This window comes from Pteronotus mesoamericanus, unplaced genomic scaffold (assembly GCF_021234165.1).
Source record: "Pteronotus mesoamericanus isolate MK-2021 breed Mesoamerican mustached bat unplaced genomic scaffold, CSHL_Meso_final scaffold_507, whole genome shotgun sequence".
Classification (NCBI taxonomy): domain Eukaryota; kingdom Metazoa; phylum Chordata; class Mammalia; order Chiroptera; family Mormoopidae; genus Pteronotus; species Pteronotus mesoamericanus.
Genome location: NW_026555319.1, coordinates 17,556,949 through 17,582,240, shown reverse-complemented (window position 1 = coordinate 17,582,240; position 25,292 = coordinate 17,556,949). Strand labels below are relative to the sequence as shown.

Sequence of the window (25,292 nt, the reverse complement as noted above, 5' to 3'; positions counted from 1 at the left end):
GGAAGGTTCCTGTCCAGGCTGGAGTCCTGCCCCGTGACTGAAGCAGCTCAGAGAGGCTCTGGCCACCTGTGGCCTTGAACTGGGATAAGCAGATAGGAAAATAATAACATTACTCATGTCTATTCACCTTGTGTGTGTGTGTGTGTGTGTGTGTGTTCACTTTTATTTTTCAATTACAGTTCACTTTCAATATTATTTTGTATTGGTTTCAGGCATACAGTATAGTGGTTATATAATCATATACTTTACAAAGCATTCCCATGATGTTTCTAGTACCCACCTGGTACCATCTAAATTCATCTTTCTTAAATGTATGAATAGCTCATGTTTATTTCAATGTTTGATATTGGAAGTGTTTGGGATCTTTATTTAGAAGCTTGGTAACATTTTTTGACCAGAAATATGCCCTAGGAACTGAACACTTTTTTATATAGATCGGCCTATGAGAAAATTGGTTTTGTTTTATGTCGTTTCATTTAAAGTCGCCGTTTCCAAGAACCAATCAATGACATTAAGGGAGGACTTACCATATTTGATTTTCAGACTGATAGGTCATGAAGTGACAAGGCCCACAAGCCAAGTCTCTCTAACGTCACACTCTCTTGATTTCTTGTAGGCCCTGCTGCTGCTGCTGGTTCTAGGGTGGTTCTTTGTCCCCATATACATCAAGGCAGGGGTGAGTCATCACACGTGTTCTCGCCACATCTGTCAAGCATCCATTTATTCCCTCATTCTCTCTGTTTAGTCATGAAGCCTGGATGATAGGATTCCGGGGCTTCCATTTATGAAAACCTACTAAGTGCTGCCAGACTGCTCTGGCAAATGGCTGCAGTCAGCCGTTCCCAGCCATCACTCCTGTGAGCGTTGACACATCCCCGCATCATCAGCGACACATGGCATTTTTCTTCATTCTAATTTTTGCTCTTCTGACATTTGTAAAGTGGTTCCTTTCTTTAACGAGGGGTAGAGTACACCGCAGCTATGGTGGCTCTCCTTCAGCCTAGGTGTTGCCAGCTCGCTGGGGCACCGCCATCTCTCTGAGCCTTGCTCCCACATCTATTCCTTCTGCTGCTGGTGCTCAGACCACGGTGCCATATCCTGAGAATATTCCTGAGATGAGGTGCTCAGGGGGCAAGCCTTCCTGCTGGTCTCTCTGCAGGCCACCGTACACTCCCCGTCCGCTCATCCCAGCTCTCTTCTAGCTCCCAGCTTGAACAAGCTTTGTTGGACGGTGCTGTCCTGGGTGTGAAGACCTATAAAAAGTGATAATAACGAGAGCTACTTTAAAATGGGGTTAGAGCTGCCATCCCAAAGGAACTGCCTTGCCCCTCTTAAGCCGCAAATCTTTGGAATGTTGAAATGGGGCCAAATAACCTATGGACTAGATCTAAAGCAACCTTATATTCCAAAGAACTGTTTGTAAGGATAACAAGAAAGCAGGTATGCTTACTACTGGACTGATGACTATGGGATTGAAAATTTAAAACGTTGTTTATAATTAGCATTACAATGTTAGGTTTCTGTACCAATAGAAATGTCCCTTTCTATTGATGTAATTGTTTTCATTCCTTTTCTTATAAATACCTATTGCCTTTATCTCCTAATCAAAACATATTTTGGATTTTTGCCTGAATCAATAATTCCCAAATAGTTCTTCTTTGATCTCAAATAAATGCTTATTGCCTCTCCCTTTGAAAAGCCTTTTATTTTTAGGTTAACAGACCACAACCACAGGACTCATGCATATGTTCTTGGGTGTGGCTTACCTCACAGTTAAGGATCTTACATCACAGTGAGGATCAGGGGATCCCGACAGTTTCTGAGCCACCAAGAATTCCCCTTCTTGTTTTTGGTAGTATTGTGTAAATATTTCTTTACTGTCCTTTTACACTGGGGGGTGATTAAATCGTAAGCTCCACCTGCTGTGATGCAAGCAGAGAGCTGCAGCTTCTGTGCTATGTGTCGCATTCAGTCTCGTGTTTCGGTTCTGACAACCACAGGGTTTTCTCTAAGTGGGAATCTAATGCAAGTCTCTTCTCTCCAATAAAGAGAATCACATAAATATATGCCCAAATGCATTCTTGCAATTTATTCAATGATCCATTTGTTATGTAACAATAGTTGTGGTTTGTTATTTACAAGTTATGTTTTTACTAGACTGTCACATTATTGGTGAAAATAATAAAGGTTATTGAGTGTTTACTGGGCATTTGGTGCTGGTGTAAGTATTTTGTATCTACTGTCATACAAAACCCCTACTTCACGGATAAGGAAATGGAAGTTGAGAGAGATAGCATTTACCAAATGTTACTCTTCTAGTATATGTCGGCACTGGGAACCTATCCCAAGATTTTCCAATTCCAGCATCTATGTTCATTCCAGCCTTGCTGCTGTCTCAAGAAACTGTGCCTTTCTCACAGCTGATTCCTCAAGGTGCCACACACAGGCTTGCCTGCCCATAGGTGCTGAGTAAATGCTGAATAATTCGAATGTGTTGGCTCTGCAGGTGAGTCCCTGTTGATGTCTGTCTCCGCAGGTGATGACCATGCCGGAGTACCTAAGGAAGCGGTTTGGTGGGAAGCGACTCCAGATCTACCTCTCTGTCCTCTCCCTCTTCATCTGTGTGGCATTGAGAATCTCAGTGAGTTCTGTGTTCTTGGCATTTTAGCCTCACAGGACTGTTGCAATGGGGCTGGAGTGCTCAGATCAGAGAGCTGGGCATGTGGATGGTCTATCAACTATAAACAGGGTCAAGCGATGCGGATGTCCTGAACTACCTAGGGCGTCTGTGTCAGGTTAGCATGGAGGGAAGCAGCTTCAGAGTCACTGTACGCATAGAGTAAAAGGCTTACAAGTCATGAGAGACCGTTGAGGGTAAACCCACCCTTTTATTAAGGATATGAAGAAATGAATGTACAGGAAGAACTACTGTCTTTTTCAACTAGCACAGCTATTTAGTAGTAAGAAAAAGAAGGATTCTCTGGTCCGCTGCTCTTCCACTGCACAATACCCTCTGTGTTCTCTTTGTCTATATTTTCATTTTCAGCTTGATTATCTGACATGTGAACCAGAAGGAAAGTGCTTTGCATTATTATACTGATTTTCCTTACATGTATTTTATCAAAGGCATCCCCTACAAAACATATATCACAAATACAGGTGTTTTTTTTTTTTTTATTAAATTCCATGGTTATAATCATTAAGAAAAGAGGAGAAAAAATTGAAGATTCAGCAGCACGTGCATAAAACAAAGAAACAGTAACACATCTGCTTCTCAAGTATCAGTGACTAGAGAAATAATCTCCTCAAGTTCATAGTCTACGTGGTTCATGAGGGAAGAGGCCGACCCCCCCTCTTGCCCTTCTGTTGAGCTAAGTCATCATTGGACGTAAACCAGATGTTTAGATTAGATGGCATGTGTCTCCCTAAGGCAACGTGAGCATTTTCTGGCACTTCCTGTATATTGTTGAGCTCCACACCGGGGGTTACAAAGATTACTGTGCACTAGGAGTTCACCATAGGGTTAAGGAGATAAGAATTTAACCATAAAATTGGTAGCACTTCATGATAATATTTGAAAATGTATTTTTTATTTTATTTTTTTAATTTACTTTTTTGTTCAAATACATTTGTCTCTGCCTTCCCTCCATGAAAATGTATTAAGTGTGAGCTTGAGTCGAGTGTGTGGACAAGCATAGGAGATGTGCTATGGATGCCCAGGAAAGGGGGCGTTTTCAGCTGGGTGGAAAGGAAATGGAAGTCATCCTCATGGGGTCCTGGGGGGAATTAAACAATCCCCCCAGGACAGGAAAGAGGAGAGGCCAAGGGAAACAGAGAAGTTTGCAATGATCCCCAAGTGGGTGGGGCTCAGTGATGTCTCAGTTCCCCTCTGGCTCTGACCTCTACAGCTTTATGGTCCTAAAGAGCATGAACAAGGTGCTAGAGCAGAATGAGAGTGGCCAAAGGGGCCCCACGGGGCACAGCCTCCTGTGGTGAGAGGATCCTGGGAGGGGGCGGCATCACGGGGAGCTGAATGGAGATGCAGGGAAGGCCAAGGGCGTGTGTGTGACTGGCTGCGCAGGGTCTGTGGTCGGCTGACTGGATACAGGAGCAGGAGTCCATTCTTACCTGCAAGGTTATGTTCTAAGTGATATTAATAATGATTAATCTTAGGTACAAACTTTTGTGCACTCTTACACTCTGATAACAGGTTGCACCCTGGTTACTTATTAAACAGATCATTATGGGGAGTTAGGACAGGACAGTTTTCCCCCCAGGTTTGAAAAAGATCACATTGTCCACTGGTTCTCAACCTCCCATAATACATATATTGAGAATTATTGCAGATATGAAGCACCTTTACGCCTCAATATTTCTGTCTGTGTGCTTTAAAGATATGGATATTCTTTTAGAAAACCACACTGCAAATTTTAAAACCCAGGAAATTAACTTTGATACAAATTAATACATAACCTAGAAACCTTGTTCGGATATGGACCATTGTCCCAACGACCTTTAACAGCAAAAGAAAAACCTGAATCATAAAATGCTTCTTTTTATGAGAAATATTTTGTAATCGTTGAAAATGTAATTAATCCCATGGAATTGCACATGATAAAATGGCTAAAATGGCAACTTTGATGTTATATATATGACCACAATAAAAAAATCAAATCATTGGTAGTATAAGCTCTTCACATATAATTTCAAAACCATCAATTTGATGCCTTAATTGTACTCTATAAAGAAACTAAAGTCAAGGGATTCACGATAAGATAATATGTCTTAATATGTAAGTGACTAGGCATGAATACACGAGTCCCCACTCCACCGCCCACACCCCGCCACCCCCACCGTATATAGATCGTGCAAATGTGAGAGCTGTAAATGCAGACAGATGCGGGGGTGCTTCGCGGCAACTCAAATGCAATGAGCGACATCGCCGTAAGTGGTATCGTTCCTGACAAGCTAAATAACTTTTTAGTAAATACCCAATTTTGTAAAAAACACAATCTTCCTTTGATTTACACAGTTATTACATCCTTTGAAAACCCAGTGATAACAAGTTGCGAGAATCTGTTAGGTTCACACAGAGTCAGGTTCTAGGCTGAGAGGCTTTTCACCAAAAAGAATGCCTGCTGAGATGATAAAAGGACAGATTTTATCTCAAATGTTAGGGAGGAAAAATCTACCATGTCCTGTGACATCTCTTCCAAACCCAAGTTCTGCAAAGAAACCCGCCTCCAATTCTTCTGATTCTGAGTCTCGCCACCTTATCCTTCTCCCTCGCCTCACCTGAGCTTTCCTGCCCCTTAGACTCCACGGTCCATGGGCACACAGCCTCGCTCTCTCTGCCGCTCTCTCCTTCCGTTGAAATCCCCTAGCAAAACTCCAACCCTGGTAAACGCAGTCTCCTGCTTACTCTGTGCCTGCACCCGGGGATATTGCTTCTGTGTTTCTAACTAACCTGCTTGTATGCTATTTCTCAGGATTTTGTTTTGGTTTGGTTTGGTTTTGGTGTTTTGATATGATGCCTGTGGAGGTCGGAGGTGAAGGGACAGATCCAAGTGAGACCAGCACAAGCTGTGTGGGGGGGGGGGGGGGGGGGAATTAGGGAAACAGAGGTCCAGGCAAAACTGGGTGGACACAATCTTGCAGCATAGAGTCTTCCTGCAGAACTCCCTCTGATCCCTAAACTTTGACCAATAATTCTTTCATTAGTGGGTTTTTATGGTATTTTCCCCCTGGTCTCTCAATGACTGTTTCAAACTCTCCACAACTTTTTTAGCTCCTGGACCTTTGCTTTTTATCAGAAAACCTCATTTCTCGTTTTATCTAGAAAAGTTAGGCATGAACAGCAAATCCCCCTGGCTGCATTTAAATAATCTACATTTGTTTCATTCTTTTCTTCCAAAAACGAGTAGTCAAAGGCCAACCCCTCAACCTGTGCCTATGCATGATCCCACCTCTTCTCAGTATCTCCAGTTATTTGCTTCATAATTACTTCCCCCTCCTCTTGTCCTCATGTTTTATCTCCTCCTTTCTACTACCCTGATCATGCTCAAGTATCCTCCTAACAATGACCATTGTCTGCGCTGTGACTCCTCCATCCACTACTTGGGTTCTCATCATTGTTTCTCTACTGACAACCATGAAAGAGTAGTCTGCGCAGGCTGTAGTGTAGGCGCTTCTCACTTTCAATTCACTCGCTCACCATCCCTCTCTATGGCCAGTCCCACACTGGTCCTCTGAGGATGAGGTCTGGCTTCCAAGGAGCTCCTAACTGGGCTGCGGAGGAGACGTGTAGCTACAGTACATGTTGGTGGGAAGCCATCTGTGAAGAGCTAAGTGATGCAGCGCATGTGTCTTTTCCATCCTGACTGTTCCCGTTGTAGTCAGACATCTTTTCTGGAGCCATATTCATCAAGCTGGCCCTGGGACTGGACCTGTACCTGGCGATCTTCATCCTCTTGGCTATCACCGCTATCTACACGATCACTGGTGAGTCCACTGCATGATTAGCGCAGACATGCTATCCTCTGCTCATACCAATGCAACCTGTAATTAGCAACCTCAGTGGTAGCCTTGTCAATGCCAAAGTAAGGATATGCCTTTATTCAGACTCTGAGAATCGAGGCAGAGCCTAGAAACACACCTAGAGCCAAGGAAACAGAATCCATATTAGGCATGAACACTTTGACCAAAGATAATGATGTGGTAGGTGGGGCAGGGAAACACTACTTTGGCTCACCTATGTGTTCAGTACCCAGACTGGCATTTGGAATCCAGTGTATGATACCCATGGGACGTCAAGATGAGATAGCATCTCAGACATGAGACTGGCAAATCCAAGGCAGGGCCCACATGAATACAGGATACCTGAGCACAGTGGTGGGCTCTGAATGGCACAATCGGAAAAGGAGGACTGGATCAGCGGGTTGGTTGTGCAGAGAAAGTATGTGGCAACAGTCCAAACAGGTTTTCATGAACCAGATACGTTGGTGTAGTGTCTCAAACATATAACTTACGAAAATTAAACCATCTCAGCTCAGTTGGAAAAAATAACGAAAAAAAAAAAAAGCTTGAACAGTCAAGACAGTTATGGATACATTTTCATGTATTGAGCATGTTCAGGCTATTCAGGGCATGAATCTCCTGTTTTCAAGATCAATCTTGTTTTTTCATGACTCTCTCACAGAGGAAATATCTTGTAGACTGACTCTAGTGACTCTCAAGTTGAAAGACAAGTTGGTGGTGGTATTAATGGTTGAACAACATTGCAGGAAAACACAAGTCAACAATAATAGTTTGTATTCAGCTAAGGAAACTATGACATGTTCCAGCACTAAAATAACAATGGCTTCACCTGATTTTTTGAGAGCAGGTATATGCTGTGCTAAGTAGAGCAAATTGCAGGATTGTTATGGGAAATTTTCATGATATTTAAACATTGCTGTTCCCCCTACTTAATATTCAAAAACTCACATGAAAGTAGAACTCCACTCTAAGTCACAAAACCTTTGAGTCAAGGCAAGGAAGACAGAAGGATCAGGAAGAGACATGACTTCTAAGGAGATAATGATGCCAAGAAGTGCTTGTGGCCTGGCTAGGAGCTTCCCATAAGTTCTCTGCTGAGTCATTGCCAGGGTCCCGGTGGAAGAGGCCCTGGGGGTGAGGGCAAGCCGTGAGGGCCCACAACTAAAATGTCTTGGTTCTTGTCTTCTCTCCTCAGGGGGCTTGGCCTCGGTTATTTACACAGACACCCTCCAGACCATCATCATGCTGATAGGTTCTTTTATTCTCATGGGGTTTGGTAAGTGCCGATAGTGCACCCAGAGCCCTGGGGCTGGAAACCTTGGAACTTGTGCCTGCTCAGCCTGTCTGCTCTTTACTGCTGCCTCCCAGTTCTGTCTGGTCATAGTTCCTAATCATGTATATTATTCACATCATTGAAATGAATGCCTAACTCCTTTCTTGCTGTACTATCTCAGCATGAAGAGATGAGGGAGAAGTACAGAGCTTCCTTTAAAAAATATTGTTCAGGTAAATTATCTTGTTTAATTTTAGTATCTTTGTCTTCAGAATGGGCAAAATTAGCATCGCTGAATTGATAATTTTACAAAAATATTTGTGCTTTGAATTCAATGCCTAATCCTTCATTTACATGAAATCTTCATAAAACAAAACATTAAATATTAGAAAAAATCAAGATCACTGAATATGAACTTCATTATGTCTATTTTGTTTTGGATGGAAATTTTTAAAGTACATTGTTCACTCTATTGTTAGAGTCTATAAACAAAAGTTGGATTTTCTTTTATGATTCCCACTTATTGAGCATCATCAGTTTATTCTCTTGAGCAAGACGTACCAGCAAGCACCACTGATGAATCTAATTTACAGCTTGCTGGGTTTTGTCTTCTTTTATTATGGCATTTGTTTATTTTTGCATAGGAAATACATGCACACAGTGAAAAAGATACGGGATAAAATGTCCCTTTATCCCTCTCCTGTCCTGCAGCCACCGTGTTCCATCCACTCAAGCTGCCATATGTACAATTTGAATATGTACACACCAAATCACAGAGCTTGAAAATACATGAAGCAAAAGCTGATACAACTGCAAAGCCAACAAATTCACAGTGATACTTGGTGATGTCAACATAACATGGATGCCATTAGTCACATACGGCTACTTATATTTAAATTCATTAAAAATCTAGTTTTCCATTTGCCCAGCCATATTGCAAGTGTTTAACATAAGGCTGGTGGTTCCCATTTTGAACAGCACAGACATAGAGTAGATCATTGCAGAAAGTTCTGCTGCCCCGTGCTGCTCCACAAGCAGCCGCCAGTACCAATTCCTTATGCACTTCCTGTTTAGTTAGCCAGAGCTTCCATGCTGTACTTGTGCATAGTTCTTTGGTTTCTGGCCTCAGAGATGCAGTGCCTGACAGCAGCCTCTCTAAGCTTCACTCCTTTCATCCTTAGGATGAGAATGGGGGAGTCTCTCGCATCCTAGGGCCCCTCATGTGTTTTTGTGACAAACCGCATTCCCTTTATCAGAACAATTTCCTTGTGTTGCCTGTATCCTCCTCTTGGTTGAGTTCCTGCCTTGCACATTCATTTTGTAGGTACTCCCAGTCCCATGTTTGGCACATACAAACATTGGTGCTCAATTAAATAAATAATGAAGAAATAAATTAACGTCAACCTTAACCCAAAAGCTATATGATTCTCCAATGAATTGTGCATCATTTGAACCTATACAAAGTGTCCCCAGATGCCTGGGCTCATCTTTCTAGGGTTTCTATCCATTGTGGTTCTTTCCTGCACCTATGTAGCCTTTCCAGACCTCCCAGTGATGGAGTCTCATCACTTCCCTTCACCCACATAATCTGCTGCCTCCAATCTATGCACCCTATCTTTCCAGTTTCTTATTGAAACATAGGTAGAATATAGTGTTAGTCCAGAAAGTCTGACTGTGCCTAAGGTCAGACAGCCAGGCTGTGTCATAAAGGGGCCCTGCTTCCCAGCCCTTTCAGAGAAGCTGGGCCTTTCTGATGGTTGGTTTTGTTAGGCTCACCCTGTTAGTTCACCTTCGGATTTGTTGCTATTCTGCTGGTTATGTGACATCAGCATCAGTCAGCTGGGTTGCAGTTTTATTCTTACGATAAGGTTAGCTACTCAATCAAATTTTTCAAAAGCACCGTAACAAGAAAAATGAAAGGGTGATTTGCTTTATGCACTTTGTGAAAGTAAATCTGATAGCATAGGCGCTGCGCGTGGAGGTACCAGAAAACTGCAGACCCCGAGGGAAGGACACTGGGACTATGACCAGGCTGACGGAAGGTGCTCGAGTACCTCCCCAGTAATAGATTAGGGAAACTGGGAGTCTTACATTTCTACGAAACATTTCATGTTATCCAATGCTTTTTCAGCATTTGCCGAAGTTGGAGGTTACGAGAGCTTTACAGAGAAGTATATGAGTGCCATCCCATCCATAGTCGAAGGGGACAACCTGACAATTAGCCCCAACTGCTACACTCCTCGGGAGGACTCCTTCCATATTTTCCGAGATGCAGTCACCGGGGACATTCCGTGGCCAGGAATGATATTTGGAATGACCATCGTAGCTGTGTGGTACTGGTGCACAGATCAGGTGAAGTGAGTGTGTGTGTGTGTGTGTGTGTGTGTGTGTGTGTGTGTGTGGTGTGAATATGTTTTTGCTGTTCTTTTTCTTCCAGATCATATGGTTTCTATTTTGTATACACACACACATGCACACACACACCATTTTAAAAGTCAGACACTTCTACAAGGCTCATTGTGCAAAATAGCTGTCTGGCGTCCCTCTCTCTGCCCTATTTCGTGTCCCTCAAAGGTAAACACTGTTGGCTCCCTTGGTTATTTGTTTCGGTATGTATTTCTAGTCCCTAAATCCTGGGACTCAGCGTGTGGTCTGTAAACCACTGGCATGAATGACACCTTGGAGCTCATTAGAAATAAACACCCTCAGATGCTATCCAGACCCACTAAATCAGAATTTGCTTGTGAACTTGATCCCCAGTTTATTCAAATAAATGCTTATAGTGCTACCTCTCAGTTTTCCAGTTTTAGGATTTTTCTATTGGCTTCCCATAATGACAGCTGAGGATTTAGCTCTTTCAGCTTTCCATCCTCAGTCTCACCTTAGCATACCTCCTGTCCTCCCACCCTCCCAATAAACCTGATTCACAATTTCAGTGAGCTAGCCTTTGAGTGTGAGTTACCATTTTTGTAAGTACATAAATATAATTCACAGCCAAGCCACATGATAGTCTCTGATTGATTTTTCTTTAGCTTTTTAAAAAATATTTTATTTACTTATTTATTTATTTTAGACAAAGGGGAAGGAAGGGAGAGAGGGAAACATCAATGTGTGGTTGCCTCTCATGCACCCCCTACTGGGGACCTGGCCTGCAACCCAGGCATGCGCCCTGACTGGGAATGGAACCAGAGACCCTTTGTTTCGCAGGCCGGCACTCAATCCACTGAGCCACACAAACCAGGGTGCTTTAGCTTTTTTTAATCTCTAACTAAATAGTGTTTTCTAATAAATAATTCTTTTTTGTTTTAAATTTTCTTAGCAATTATTACTCAAACGACAAACCCTCAGCAAATTGCCTAAATCACCTATCAATACTCACAAATACATCAAGTATTCTACCAACTCTTTTCCTCATTTTCTCCCAGAGCTTTGGCCTCTCACAGACTGAGGTTGCTCTGTATGCTTGGTGCCCACCCTAATCCAGGACTCCCTTGGTTACCACATTTGGAATTCCCTTTGCCTCATTCTTGGACGATAGCTCCTGTTTTCGGTCCTCCATCTCATCATCTTTCTTGGTTTACTCCTTCTTTCAGAGCAATTAATTCTCAAGTAAGTTCCTGAGAAAGATAGGAGACAAGTTGATTATGAATTTGCATGTTTGAGAATGTCTTCACTCCAACTTTCCCTAAATTGATCCTCAGGCTACATACACATATATAGGTTGGAAATAACTTTCCACCAGTACCACTGAGAAGCCTGAAGTTATTTGTGAACCTTTGGATGTGACTTGTTTTTCCTTTGTCCTCAGCATTCAGAAATGTCACCACAATGTACTATTGTATATAGAGCTATTATTTTCCTTTTTGGCCATTGTGATGAGCCATTGTGAGCCTGATTAATCTGGTAATTGATATCTCGGATAATTTGGGAGGAGTATTTCTTTGGTTTTTTTCTACTTTTTTTTCTTTTTTGGGGACCTTGGAATTTTGGGTGTTGGTCTTTCTCAGTTGATTCTCTAATCTCTTCTCCCCATCTTCCAACGCTTGGTCTTTTGCTCTACTTTTTAGGAGACTTCTTCAACTTTATCCTCAAGTTTTTCTGCGTTTCTATTTATAACTTCCAGGACTTTATTTTTTTGCTTTCTGACTGTTCCTTTTTACAGCAGTTGAGGTGTGTGTTTGTTTGTTTGTTCTTAGTTTTCTTCATCTTAAATAGTTTCTGGGAGCTCAAACTTGTTATTTCACAATGATAACCCATGTTGGATCAATGGTCATGTGCTATTAGTGTGGGATTGGTTTTCTTTATCTTTTTTATAATACACTGATTTTCTTAACATATTTACCAAAGAATGCATACTTTCAACATTGACTTGTAGAACCATCTTTATTGTTTATACGTCGCCTCTGACCACCTGAGTTTCCTTCTGCAAGCGGTCTCACGTTCCCCTAAGTTCTGATGCCTGACCCTGCTTGTCTGCTCACAAGGCACCCTCTGCGCCTCTAATGTGTGTCGTCCCTCCGACTGCCTGCCTCCAGCTCTCTATCTACAAATATCACCTGCTCCCCCAGCACTAAATGACACTGCTGCTATCCCTAATAGAGGTGTCTCTCCAAAGAGAATTAAGCAGAAAAAGACATCCCAACTTTCTAATATTTCTTGAGAAGAAAAATATCAAGAAGGTATTATGGTTAGGGGTAGGAAGTCCAATTTGCTAGAAAATTCTTAGCCAAGAGATTGTACAAATTATGAAATTATATAAATTGATTTTCCCAGGACCATTGTATTTGATTCATAACTCAATGAGGGCCTCAGGATACTTTGTCTGATGAATGTTTCTGAATTTTATTCTGATGGACGCCTGACTGATGTTTCTATGGCAATGACCTTGATTTCCCAAAAGGACAGCTGCTCCTTAACAGTAGAGGGACAGTGATGAGTATGTAGCTTATTTAGTGCCTAACATAGTAAAGGCATAACTTACACAACTTGTTGCAAGGATTAGCGCTGACAGCTTTGTACCTGGAGGAGCATACAGCCATTGTTGCAATGCAGCCCGGAAGCTATAAACATATTTTAATAGTAATAATATGTACAGAATTCTATGTGCCAAGAGTCTTTTATACACACCATACCAAATATTCAGGAGGCCCTACAAGAGGTAACCTTATTTAGAGATGAGAAAAGAGAAGTCAAATAGTCATGTGAGAGAGCAGGGATTCAAGCCCAGCTCTTACTCCAAAGCTCATTATTCGCTAGTCATCATCCCATTTCTTACTGTAACATTGATTCCTGAAAAGAGGCGCTCCCTTTCTTTGAACTCATGCTCTGGCTGTTGCATGACGAGGCGGTGTTTCCCTGGCAGGTCATCGTGCAGCGCTGCCTCTCTGGCAAGGACATGTCCCACGTGAAGGCCGCCTGCATCATGTGTGGGTACCTGAAGCTGCTGCCCATGTTCCTCATGGTGATGCCAGGAATGATCAGCCGCATCCTGTACACAGGCAAGTCCTGCATCCATACAATTTCATTTTTTTATGCTTGAATTACAAACAGTGATTTTAAGATGTATTAAAACCTTCATAACTAGAAAACACATTATGTATGGAAGTAAAAACAAAATTCCAAGTGAAAATTACAGATTGTGTAGAGGGCCAGATGCGAAAAAGAAAAAAGAAAATTCCATATTTGACATCCTGTTCTTTTATCCTTTTTAGCCTACATGCCTGTCTTTCTGTGGGCACTTGAGTCTGTTTTGTCTGTTTTCATGAGTGCCTTGGGCTTCAGAAAGTCCAGAGGATAATGCGGGAGGAGGAGGAGGTAGAACAGGAACTATGAGTTAGGGGAGCTGTGGTGGTCCAGTCCAGGGACCTGAGGCGGTCTTGGCAGTGCACTGTCACTTGTTGGTCCCTCTGAGATGACTGGAGAACTGTACCCACCTGTACTGCGTTGGAATCAGGTTGTTTGAGGTACTTCGATTTCCGAGTCAGATGAGAGTAACTACTCATGTTAAAAATCTTCCTTAAAAATCTTTATTATGAAGAGTGAAGGAAATATTTCTGAATGTTTCTAGGCTAATCGAGACCTCTGCTTTTGGGGGGACAATCCATCAGATAACACTGAATTCAATTCCGTTTTCTCAACTAGGCATCCATTTATTGAGCTGAAAACTTGTTAAGATGAACATCAAGTGACTGACACCCCTTCTTATTGCAACATTGTAGTGTTGTCTCTGACAATAAAGAATGTACAGATGTCCAACAAGTAGGCAGTGGCCAAATATATTAATAGTACACTGTATCAAAACTTGGGGAAATGCTGAAGTTATTATGTTAGATGTAAAAAGCAGATTATAAAATATTATCTCAACAATTACTATACTTATGCAAAAAAGATATTCTCTGGGGAAAAGGATTAGAAAGGAGTAAAAAAAACTAAAAGAAGCTAATGTGCTAAGGTGTTAGTATTCTGGGTGATTTTTTATATCAATTTTTGCTATTTGTTTTCATAATGTGGTTTTAGCAAAAATATCCCCAAGGAATTGTGCAACTGCCACATCAATGAGACATCATCCCACATGGGACAGTCACCCCAACAACATTATAAGTGACATCTCTTCTCTGATGTGGGAGAAAGACATTGGGTTAAATGATTGGACACAGGACTAACTTCCTGAGTGGTGGCGGTTGTGGTGGTGGAGTTTTATCTCCGGAGCTCTGTGCTCCCGGGAGCATTTACGCTCTCACACCTTTTCTGGAGGATGGAATCAGCTCCCTCCGCTGGCTCTAATGTTGTCTAGCTGAGCCATATCCCAAGGCAGAGCCTTGCCCCGTAGATCAGAGAGGAGCTACAGCTGTGAGACACTTAGAAAGTGTATTCTGGGCAAAGAGGAACCAGACTGATTGTATGAAGTTCGAAGTTGAACCTCCAATTTCCAGGCAAAAGTCATTCCTCTAACCCATGATATTACAACTTGTCTCTATGTATCATCAAATGGTTGTAGAGCTTGTCTGTTGGGGCCCCACTCACTGAATCCATTTATCTGAATTCTTTCAGACAAGGTGGCCTGTGTTGTACCTTCTGAGTGTGTGAAACACTGTGGCATTGAGGTTGGCTGCAGTAACTATGCCTACCCAATGCTGGTGATGGAACTAATGCCTGACGGTAAGAAAACGTTCGTGCTCAGATAAGTGGATAAAGAAAGTGTGATGAGAGATGATGATGATGATAGATTAGATAGCTAGATGGATGATAGGTAGATAGAGTATAGACCATGGAACTTTCTTTACCCTTAAAAAAGAAGGAAATCCTGCCATTCACAACAACATAAGAAAGCCTAGAGGACATTATGCATGTGAAATAAACCAGATGCAGAAAGACAAATACTGCTTGATATCATTTATATGTGGAATCTAAAGAAACAGAGAAGTGGAATGATGGTTGCCAGGGACTGGGGGACTGGGGAAATAGGAAGATGCTGGTCACAGGGTACAAACTTTCAGGTATAATATGGATAAGTTCTGGAGACTTATTGTACAGTGTAGAGGCTATAGTTAATAATAATGTACTGTAGACTTGAAATTTGCTAAGAGAATACATCTCAAGTGCTCTCACAACAAAACAACAGGAACTGTGTGAGGGGATGAATATGTTCATTAGCTTGATTGTGGTAATCACTTCTCATTGTTTATATAAAAACATCACGTCATACACCTTAAATACATACCATTGTTATTTGCTGATCATACTCCAATAAAGCTGGAAAAAAAGAAATGTTCATGCTGGGACTGCCTCAGAGGCCTGGTCTGTAAATGGGCCAGAAGGAAGGGTTACGGCATAATCCTTAATAATTCTCACTTCCATTAATTCAGTTGTCTTCACCAGACATTTCTTGAGCACTTCCCATAGCCCACCAGTCCCGTGCTGGGTCTGGGGATTACAGAGATGAACCAGACGTAATTCCTACTGGGAGAATCCTCACTCCTTGAGATTCAAGATTCTCTTCCAAGGCAATCAAGATCGTTTAAATGATGGGTTTGTCAATAAAGAGTTTCATAGCCCCAAATAAACAACCAAACAAAACATAAATGGCTCATAGGTACAGGGAATAGACTGATAGTTGCCAGAGGGAGTGGGGGTTGAGGGACTGGGTGAAAAAAGGTGAAAGGATTAAGAAGTGCAAATTGGTGCTTATGAAATAGTCAGAGGGAAGTAAAGTGGAGCAGAGGGAACACAGTCAGTGATATTGAAATAACTGTGAATGGTGCCAGGTGGGTACTGGAAATATTGGGGGAAGCACTTTGTAAAGTATATGATTGTCTGACCACTGTGCTATACGCCTGAAACTAATACAAAATAATATTGACTATAAATTGTAATTCAAAAATTTAAAAGAGTTGCATAAGCTTATAAATTCAGAGAACTAGAGGTTGACTATTTATCCTTGCTTTCTGTGACCAGTGATACACAAATAAGAGACCTCAATTTATTTAACTTAAAACTATTTATTGAGTGCCTGCTATGGGCCAAAAACTGCTCTGGTGCTTACAAAACATCAGTGAAGCAGGCACAAAGTCCTCCATCCCTTAGAACGCACATTCTAGTTCCGTGAAATAGAAAGTAAGCCACACACATGAAATAAGTAAATCACTAGGATGTAGAAGGTGATCTGCTGTGATCAGAAAGAGAGCAGGTCATGGGGTTCAGGAATGACCTAGTGACTTTGAACCTTAGGCCCATTAAAGGATAGCTAACCCTTCTGTGACCTTTCTACTCCCTGATTCACAGGAGCATTGTCAGGAGGAAGGGAGCACAATCCACGAGTGACATCACCCGCCCACCTATTCCACACTTTGACCTAGGATGTTTAGTGGCATTATCTCATAGGCAGAGGAAACTAAAGGATGAAGTTGCCATAATATCTCAAAACTCTTTTCTTGTCCCACCAAAGACTTCTTCAACAGAACCTGCTAGGCTTTTTCCTCTTCAGTTTCCTAAGTCTCCAGGAAGCCAACAGTTCCTCCAGGAAAAAAGGTCCAAATTTAGGTGCAGCAAATGATCTCTAAATGTATATGTAGAACTAAAATTCTGTACTGGATTATTATCAAATCACCAGCAAATATGCAGAATGTGCTACATGACGGCATGTACTGATAGGCACATCAGTTAGTAAATGTTGTGGGCGACACTTTTACCTTTGAACGACTCCCTGGTTTGGCAAGGTAGCCACAGATCAGGTCGTCCAATTCCGAACTAGTGATTGCATCCTCTTCTGGCCCCAGGACTGCGAGGCCTGATGCTGTCAGTCATGCTGGCTTCTCTCATGAGCTCCCTGACCTCCATCTTCAACAGCGCCAGCACCCTCTTCACCATGGACCTCTACACCAAGATCCGGAAGCAGGCATCAGAGAAAGAGCTCCTCATAGCTGGGCGGTGAGAGAATCCTGGTTTCTGTCTAAAATTTCTCTGGAAAAGTAGAAATATGGAAGTGAAATAGAGCCTCTTCATCTTTAAGTTCAGAGAAACTAATCATAAAGTTCTAGAATGGGTAAAGGAACATTAGAGGACTCTTACATCCAACTTTATCTCTTTCCAGATGCAAAATTTGGGGTCATCCTTTTAAATGAAATAGTTGCTTTTTCAGACCTTCAAATGCTTCTGATCACCTCTTTTCCTCCCCTCACACCCTCTCCCAACCACATTTTCATGAAATTCCATCAGAGTTTTTCATGAGGTATAAAGTTTCCACCCCCTCTCAAATTAAGGCATCCTAAAAACCTCATATTACAGAGAGGTTTACCAACTGTTTTCACTAAAAAATGGGGTGTCATCCTGGCCAGGTAGCTCAGTTGGCTGATCATTGTCCCGTACACTAAAGGGTTACGGGTTCCATCCTCAGACCAGGAACGTATGGGAGGCGACCAATTGATGTTTCTCTCTCACATTTGTCAGTCTCTCTCTCTCTGTCCCCCCACCCCCTTCCTCTTTTTCTAAAACCAATAAACATATCCTTGGCTGAGGATTTTTTAAAATGCTGTGTCAAGAAAAACTAATCACCTATTTAAAAGATCATGCTTTGTTGAAGACAGTAACAATTGCTTTGGTAAATTAAGCACTTGGAGGAATTCCAAAGGCTCCTTTGGTCCAGAACTTGACTCTTCTGGATAAATGCTACAGGTGAGGGAGACCAGTAAGGCATGGATGTTCCTGTAGTAGAGAAAGTGTCGGGATAGAATTCAGCAGGTCCAAGCTGGAGTATCCACTAATAGGTATACGATCTTGGGTATGAATCCCCTCTAAGTCTCAGTGATCAATTAATGAGTTTTTCTTTTCCCCTCTTTCTTAGTAAATGTCTACTAACTCTCAGAATACAAATATTTTTTAAAAGACATACATACGAAAAATAATTTCATGCCTCATGAAATTTATGGCCTTGTGGGGAAGATCGACAATAAATATATTCTATACCTGATGACAAAAAGTGGAAGAAAATTAAAGCAGAATTAAAGGATGGGGCTACTTAAGACAGGTGCTCAGGGAGTCCACTCTGAGGAGGTGACATTTGAGCAGAGCCCTGAGGAAAGCGTGGCGGGAACCCCATGGCTCAGAGCAGGGAGCAGTGAGTGCTGCATTCCTCCACGGTCACATGTGTGGTGTGGGAGGACAGGAGGTAGTGTTGGCACGTGAGGAGCAAGTGCGGAAGGGACAGAAAACAAGGTCAGAAAGGTCATGGGAGATGAGGTCATGCAGGGCCATTCTAGCCATAGCAGGACTTTGGATTTTATTCTGCATCTGAAGATAAGAGAGCAAAGGAGACACATAATTTTATTTCCAGTGGTGATGACAATAATGATAGTAGGTGTTATTTATTAAATATTTACTGTGTTCTAGGCACTGGCCTTGGACTTCCCATGGTTTATCACATTAGGTTATTGCAAGGTGGCACAGGTTTTGTAAAAAAGCTTAAATGGGACACTTGTGCCTCCTGCCCAAATACTTGTCACCTGATTCTCCCAACTCCCACTTTTCTGTTTCAAGTGAGCACAGACAAGTGATGACCTTTTACAGAGAATCCAGTAAGTTACTATTATTTGTTTATTCACATGACCAGTAAAGAAGAAGATGGTGAAGTTGAATCAGTCATGTTTCCTGGACCCCAGGAGCCTTTACTAGATTTTCACTGCATATCAGTATTTTAACCAATTTTTTCTGCCTGCCAAAGTATTCAAGTAGTAAAATGAACAAATTAACATTTCTGGCCAATTCACTCAGCAATCTGGGAGAGGCAATATTTTTATTCTAAACTGTGCAAACTGACTCATTTTCTCTCAAGTTAGGGGAAAAAAACCAAAATAGAATCTACTTTCTTTATCGTACAAATAATTATTTAGAAACGGTGTTGTATGTTTTCTAATTGATATAGCACATAAATTGCATTAGAGAATTATTAACCAAATGTTGACATTTGAACTGTTTTTATAAGTGGATTCTTAATCTCATAGTTGAAGCTATTATGACTAATTAGAGGCAAGCAATCGCACTATTGGCATCTGACTGATGGATAATCATTAAGCATGACACAGCATGAGGTCAAGGAGCTCGATTGTCTTTGGAAAATCAGTGAATGGCCACAAAAAATGAATTCAAGAACTAAAGCACAATGGAAGTACCAGTAATGCTTTTGTTTAATACTTACATCGTTTTGTTTTCTTCCCAGGCTATTTATCATTCTCTTGATTGTCATTAGCATTTTGTGGGTCCCATTAGTACAAGTGTCTCAAAATGGACAACTGTTTCATTACATAGAATCAATTTCTAGCTACCTTGGGCCCCCAATCGCTGCTGTCTTCCTTCTTGCCATCTTCTGTAAAAGAGTCAACGAACAGGTAAGTGAAAATGGGGAAACTTTTTTCCTGCTGCAGTGAGAAAAGAAATATTTCTTTCACTGGTTGAGAAATGCATTCTTTCCACCCAATTTATACAACTCAAATCCCATCTTAGTTTCAACTGTGGTCAGCCACAGTTCCTGGTTCTCACCAAAGTGTGTAAATATGCAGTGCACATTCATAGTGCAGCCTTTAGGTTTCTTACAAAATATACATATACATTTGCACAGTGCAAAGAACCACAAGTTTTGAGATAAGACTGCCAAGATCCAATCCTGGCTCTCCCACTTAATACCATTGTGATCTTAAACTATTTGACTCTCCTTGTAACGTGAAGGTAATCACAATAGGATTGCTGGAAGGATTTAAAAAGATTTTTTTTTTAATGTTAAGTGCTTAGAAGAAAACCTACCTTACTAGTAATGGTTCAAAACACATTAATTTCTTTTATGAAATATATAATTAATTGTTATTATGGACCACATACATGCAATGCCTTGTCTCCAGCTGTTAGTCTTATTATTATCAGTCAGATGAGGAACAGGTGCAGGAGGTTAATATCAATATGCTTTCCACCTGTTATTTAATATTAGTAAGTGGGATCTTGGGATTCAGACTCACACATCTTCCTCCCTCCAAAGCTCATACTCTTAATCTCTATGTAATACTGTTTCCACTAAACATAACATCTTAATCAGGAAACAGGGGGTGTATATTTCCACCTCCACCACTTCTCAGAGAAAATAAATGCTTCTAATTGTCAAAAGCTTAATAGAAGTATCATAACTATGTAATATCAACTCTGCAAATTGTGTAACATAAGTCATAGTTCTGTTTATCCTACAAAATAAGTGACAAGTTTTTTAAATCTATATATAAAATAGCAGTCAAGGTAAACTGAAGCACGAGTCTGAGTGGACAGTACAGGTTTCCCCCGCTATCCAAAAGCAGAGTGTCTCTGTGAAAGCTCGCCTAAGCCAAAATGGTGTCAAGTGAAGAAGTATTTACCATTCATGTGGAAAAATTTTTGAGCATTCCCAGACCCAAAAAAATAATCTCTCTCAGGCTTTTCTGATACATTAGGACACATGTTGCTAATGGATGCACAAAACAAATCAAGCTAAAGCACAGAGGCTCACAGATGAGCTTCAAAGCTCAGGCGGCCTGACGTTGAGACACAGGCTGCGGTGCCGGACAAGGGGCGTGGAGGATCGCACTCATGGCTCCGGTGCCGCCGCCTCTGTAAGGGCTCCCTGAAAAACAAACGCTGAAAGCTATTTTCGTTTCTCACCTTTTTTCCCAAACATGAAAATCCTCTTCGAATTTCTTTCGGTTAGCGAAAACATTTTAACACAGGTCTTTCCTAATAGCAAAGTGACTCATAAAGCAAAATTTGAAAAGCAGAAGGTGCCTGTAGTGTCCTGGAGTTGGCGAATTAACAGTGCAATGATGTTGCAAGACCACAAAGAGCAACAGCCCACTGGTAAACACACGCATTGGCGTCTTTTCCATGCTTTCGTGACCTTGTGTTCAAGGTGAGCCATTTGTTGGTTCTCAGTGGGGAAATCAGGTAGGGTGATAATTATGACCTACTAGAATGAGCTTCTCATCTTTTCTAAATACCCTGATTTTGTTCTTGCTTCTTTTGCAGGGAGCCTTCTGGGGCCTAATCCTTGGACTTGTGATCGGCCTCATTCGTATGATCGCGGAGTTTGCCTACGGGACAGGGAGCTGCTTGGCTGCCAGTTACTGCCCCAAGGTCATCTGCGGGGTGCACTATCTGTACTTTGCCATCATCCTCTTTTTTGTTTCTATACTGGTCATCCTGGGAGTTTCCCTGTTAACAAAACCCATTCCTGACGTACATGTGAGTAATGAGTAATAGATACGTGCTTATTGTAAAATAAGAATTCTTTGCCTTCTAAAGCTTCTACTGGCATACAAGTTCCAGGCAACAGAATCATAGCACCACCAGAGCTAGAAGGAACCTAAAGGATCATCATGCAGTTACTCAATTAAACAATAATTTGCACCTAATATGTGCAAAGCTCCAGTGAATTAAGGAATATGGAAACAGGGTATAGGTTTCATCCTCCAGTAACTTCACAATGCATTTGGGCGGTAAATCTGAACATTTGCTGTAGGGTATCAGAAGGAGTAGTGTTGCCGAAGAGGCTGGAAAATACTTCACAGCAGAGCTGCCACCTGCACAGGGCCTGTTCGGGGGCAAGTGGAATTTCATACGCAGCACAAACATTGACGCAGGGATTTTGTTTTTTTTAAGCGTATGGTACCAGGGGGCAGGAAATAAATATAATAAGGTATATTTTCCACCTTTCAAATTGGCAAATAGGTTTAAGGTGAATATGTCCAATGTTGATGAGGATGTTGGAAAATGCCCACTCTCCAAAGCTGCTGGTGAATGTGTAAGTTTTATAATTTGTAGTAGGGCAACTAGGCAGTATTTATCAATTTTTAAATTCTCATACCCTGTAAGTCAACAATCCCATTTCTAGGAGTTTATTATGTAGAAATACTTGTACATGTAGGAAAAATATAGGAATAAAGAGTTTCTCTGCCAAAAATCTCTAATAGAAAAAAATGGAGACAAGCCATATTTCCATTGCTAGTGGAATAAATACACAGTAATAACACATTATTATGCAGCGGTCCAAAAACCTGAGCAGTTCTCTTATTTGTTTTTTTTTTTAATATCCATTATATGGTTAGTGGAAAAAAAACACTTGCAGAATAATATAGTATTATATAACTTTTGAAAATAAAATACATGTAAATATCTATATGTATTCTACACATAGAAAAAATCTTAAAGCATATACACCAGAAACTTTCCATAAGCATTGTCTCTGGGAGGGACGCTATAAAGGATCAGCCAATATTAGTGTTTTAAATTTAAATATTGTTTATATACTAATATTGTTTGAATTTATTACTAACATGTATAACTTTTATTTTACACTTGCCACTTAAAATTTTAAATTAATACTTAATTGCATATTCTTGGCAAATGAATTATATGCATATGGGAAAACCTGAAGCAGAAGTGGTTCAAATTACTTTATCAAAAACACATTACCAGAATGTATAACTAAATATGTACACTGAATATTGGAGGTTGAATAAAAAGGACACTAGAAAACATGTTGCAGTTTTCAAAGAAATAAATATAAATGTTCAACTATCTTATGCCAATCAAAATAACCATAATTTATTATTAATTATTATTAGAGAAAATTGTCTGAAAAGGCAGAGAGACTTATTTAATTTATGTTTATATTTCACTTATATACTGTAAGGTTTGAACTTTCCAAATAGACTGATAAAAATAAGTAGTCATTTCAGAGAAAGTCATGAATAATGTTGTGGACCTAACCTAACAGGGCAAGACTAGAAAGCACTTGGAGTCCCAATTAAAGAGTTTTAACAAAGAAAGTAGATTTAGTATAAGAAATGCTATGATTAAGAAATTTATGAAGTTATAATTAAGAATCTTGGTGATAAAGTCAAGTATATGTTTTTATGTCAACAACAAATAAGAAAAACAATTACAAATTCCAAGTAGATCTGCACAAGGAAATCATAAATCAAACATGAGGCCAGTTAAAATGAAGCATGACTTTGAGCATATGATGGATTATAATTTTAAAAACCCATTTGACACTAGAAACAATTTTTTTTTTAATGTTCTTAAAACAATTTTCTAGAACTGGCTGGTATTTATTCATTTTGTCCAATCACGGGGCATGGATATATGGCACAAAAAAGTTATGTAATAGCATAAATGCTATTTATTTTCAAATTTTTTATTCAACACACAGACTAAGCATGGAAATCTTATTATATATACAGAAAACAATTAAAATTCTACTAAGCTTGACAGCTTTAAAATAATGGTAAAGTTGACAGAAGTTTGGGTGTGGTCTGGAAAACAGATGTGTAAGGTATAAATTCCTATCAGAAGTCAATAATAGTACCTAAATACTACCTAAACATGATAGATCCAAAAATGGAATTTAAGGAGGAAATTAAAAGTTATAAAGGTAACCATTAGACAAACTGCAATAATAATGCAGTAGCTAACCACAAAGGAATAATAGGACAGTGAGTGAAACCAAGGTAGAGTATATCAGTTAGATAAATCTTTGACTTTTATGGAATTATAAATCCAGAAGTAGCAGTTTTAAACATATTATTTAAGATATTTTAATGAATACCAGGAGAATTAAGAACAGAAATAATTTAACATAGTGTTTTTGTGAATGAGTATAGTAGAAGACCTTTTCTTTGTTATCTATATTTTCCTGCACTGTTGATTTTTTTTTTTGCACTATGCAATAAATGCATCATTGTATTATTGTAAACACTTGCTCATCACTAAACGCACTTGTCTATGGCCTCTGGGCAGCTGTATCGCCTGTGCTGGGCTCTTCGGAACAGGACAGAGGAACGAATTGATTTAGATGCACAAGAAGAAAGACATGAAGAAGCTGATGATGATGTTGATGGAGGTAATATCTGGTTTACATTTGGTTTGAGAACCATCTTTTTTCTTTGAACTGTTTGTTCAACTCTCTAGTATGTTTACATGGAGTTGCTTCTAAGATTTTCTCTATTTCAAGAAGCTCATTAATACTAAGAATATTAAACCCTGTGTGACATAAGATGCAAATGTTTTTCCCCAGTTTGTCATTTGTTTTACTTTGTTTATTGGACTCTATGCTGTGCAATTTTTCTATTTTTATATAACCAAAGTTCTCTGCATTTTCTCGGGATATTCCTCCAGCACAAAGAAGTAATTATAATCATTCTTTACAGTCACCTGTACTACCTCGACAGAAGTTTTATATCCTGTGTTTTGTGATCATTTGTTTATCTTTTTTTGTCTCAGATGATCCTGAGGAAACTAGCGGGTGTTTGAGGAAAGCGTATGACGCATTCTGCGGTTTGCAGAGGAAAGGCCCCAAGCTGAGCAAAGAGGAGGAAGAGGCCCAGAGGCAGAAGCTCACGGACACATCGGAGAAGCCCTTGTGGAGGACCGTGGTGAACATCAATGCCATCATCCTCCTGACGGTGGCCGTTTTTGTCCACGGCTATTTTGCTTGAACTTTATCTGAGCCACCAAAATATTTATTAAGCAGAGGATATTATTGACTTTTCATCTTTAGAGTTTATTGTGTTGCAAAAGGGAGATGAGCAGTTGGTAATTTTATCCAGTGATGTAACTATAGATCTGACTTTTAGCTTTCGTTGTTCCTTTGTGTCAATAAACAAAGAACAAGAGAAAGAATTGATCATTTAGAAAGAGAGAGAGCTCACTCCCTATGTGTGTGTAAACTAGGAGAATCTAAACCTAAATTATTTTTTTTAATATACCTTACCACATAGATTGCCTTATGTTAAACTTGCTTCCTGTTATTTCCAGGGATTCCCACTTAGTAGGAATGCGCCCCCAACTATGCTTCCTCTAGAAACCGCCTCATCTAAAAAATAGTGACATTTTCCTCCATCTTTACCTCACTGATCTCAAGGATTTGGAAAATAGAAATATTTCTTAATAGTTGAAGGAAGTGAGCCGAAAATGC

The 25,292-nt window shown here is 40.4% G+C and overlaps 1 protein-coding gene across 1 annotated transcript in view; it reads left to right on the top strand.

Annotated features, from left to right (window-relative positions):
* LOC129087381 (solute carrier family 5 member 4) overlaps nucleotides 1-24,813 on the top strand; it is a 29,357-nt gene extending 4,544 nt beyond the window's left edge. Inside the window, exons 4-15 of the mRNA XM_054594272.1 lie at nucleotides 617-676; nucleotides 2,537-2,641; nucleotides 6,396-6,501; nucleotides 7,733-7,813; nucleotides 9,942-10,162; nucleotides 13,173-13,308; nucleotides 14,861-14,968; nucleotides 17,086-17,236; nucleotides 19,521-19,689; nucleotides 21,341-21,556; nucleotides 24,116-24,218; nucleotides 24,599-24,813. Of these exons, the coding sequence (XP_054450247.1) occupies nucleotides 617-676; nucleotides 2,537-2,641; nucleotides 6,396-6,501; nucleotides 7,733-7,813; nucleotides 9,942-10,162; nucleotides 13,173-13,308; nucleotides 14,861-14,968; nucleotides 17,086-17,236; nucleotides 19,521-19,689; nucleotides 21,341-21,556; nucleotides 24,116-24,218; nucleotides 24,599-24,813 (1,671 nt within the window). The remainder of the gene's footprint in view (nucleotides 1-616; nucleotides 677-2,536; nucleotides 2,642-6,395; nucleotides 6,502-7,732; nucleotides 7,814-9,941; nucleotides 10,163-13,172; nucleotides 13,309-14,860; nucleotides 14,969-17,085; nucleotides 17,237-19,520; nucleotides 19,690-21,340; nucleotides 21,557-24,115; nucleotides 24,219-24,598) is intronic.
* The last annotated feature ends 479 nt before the right edge of the window (nucleotides 24,814-25,292 follow it).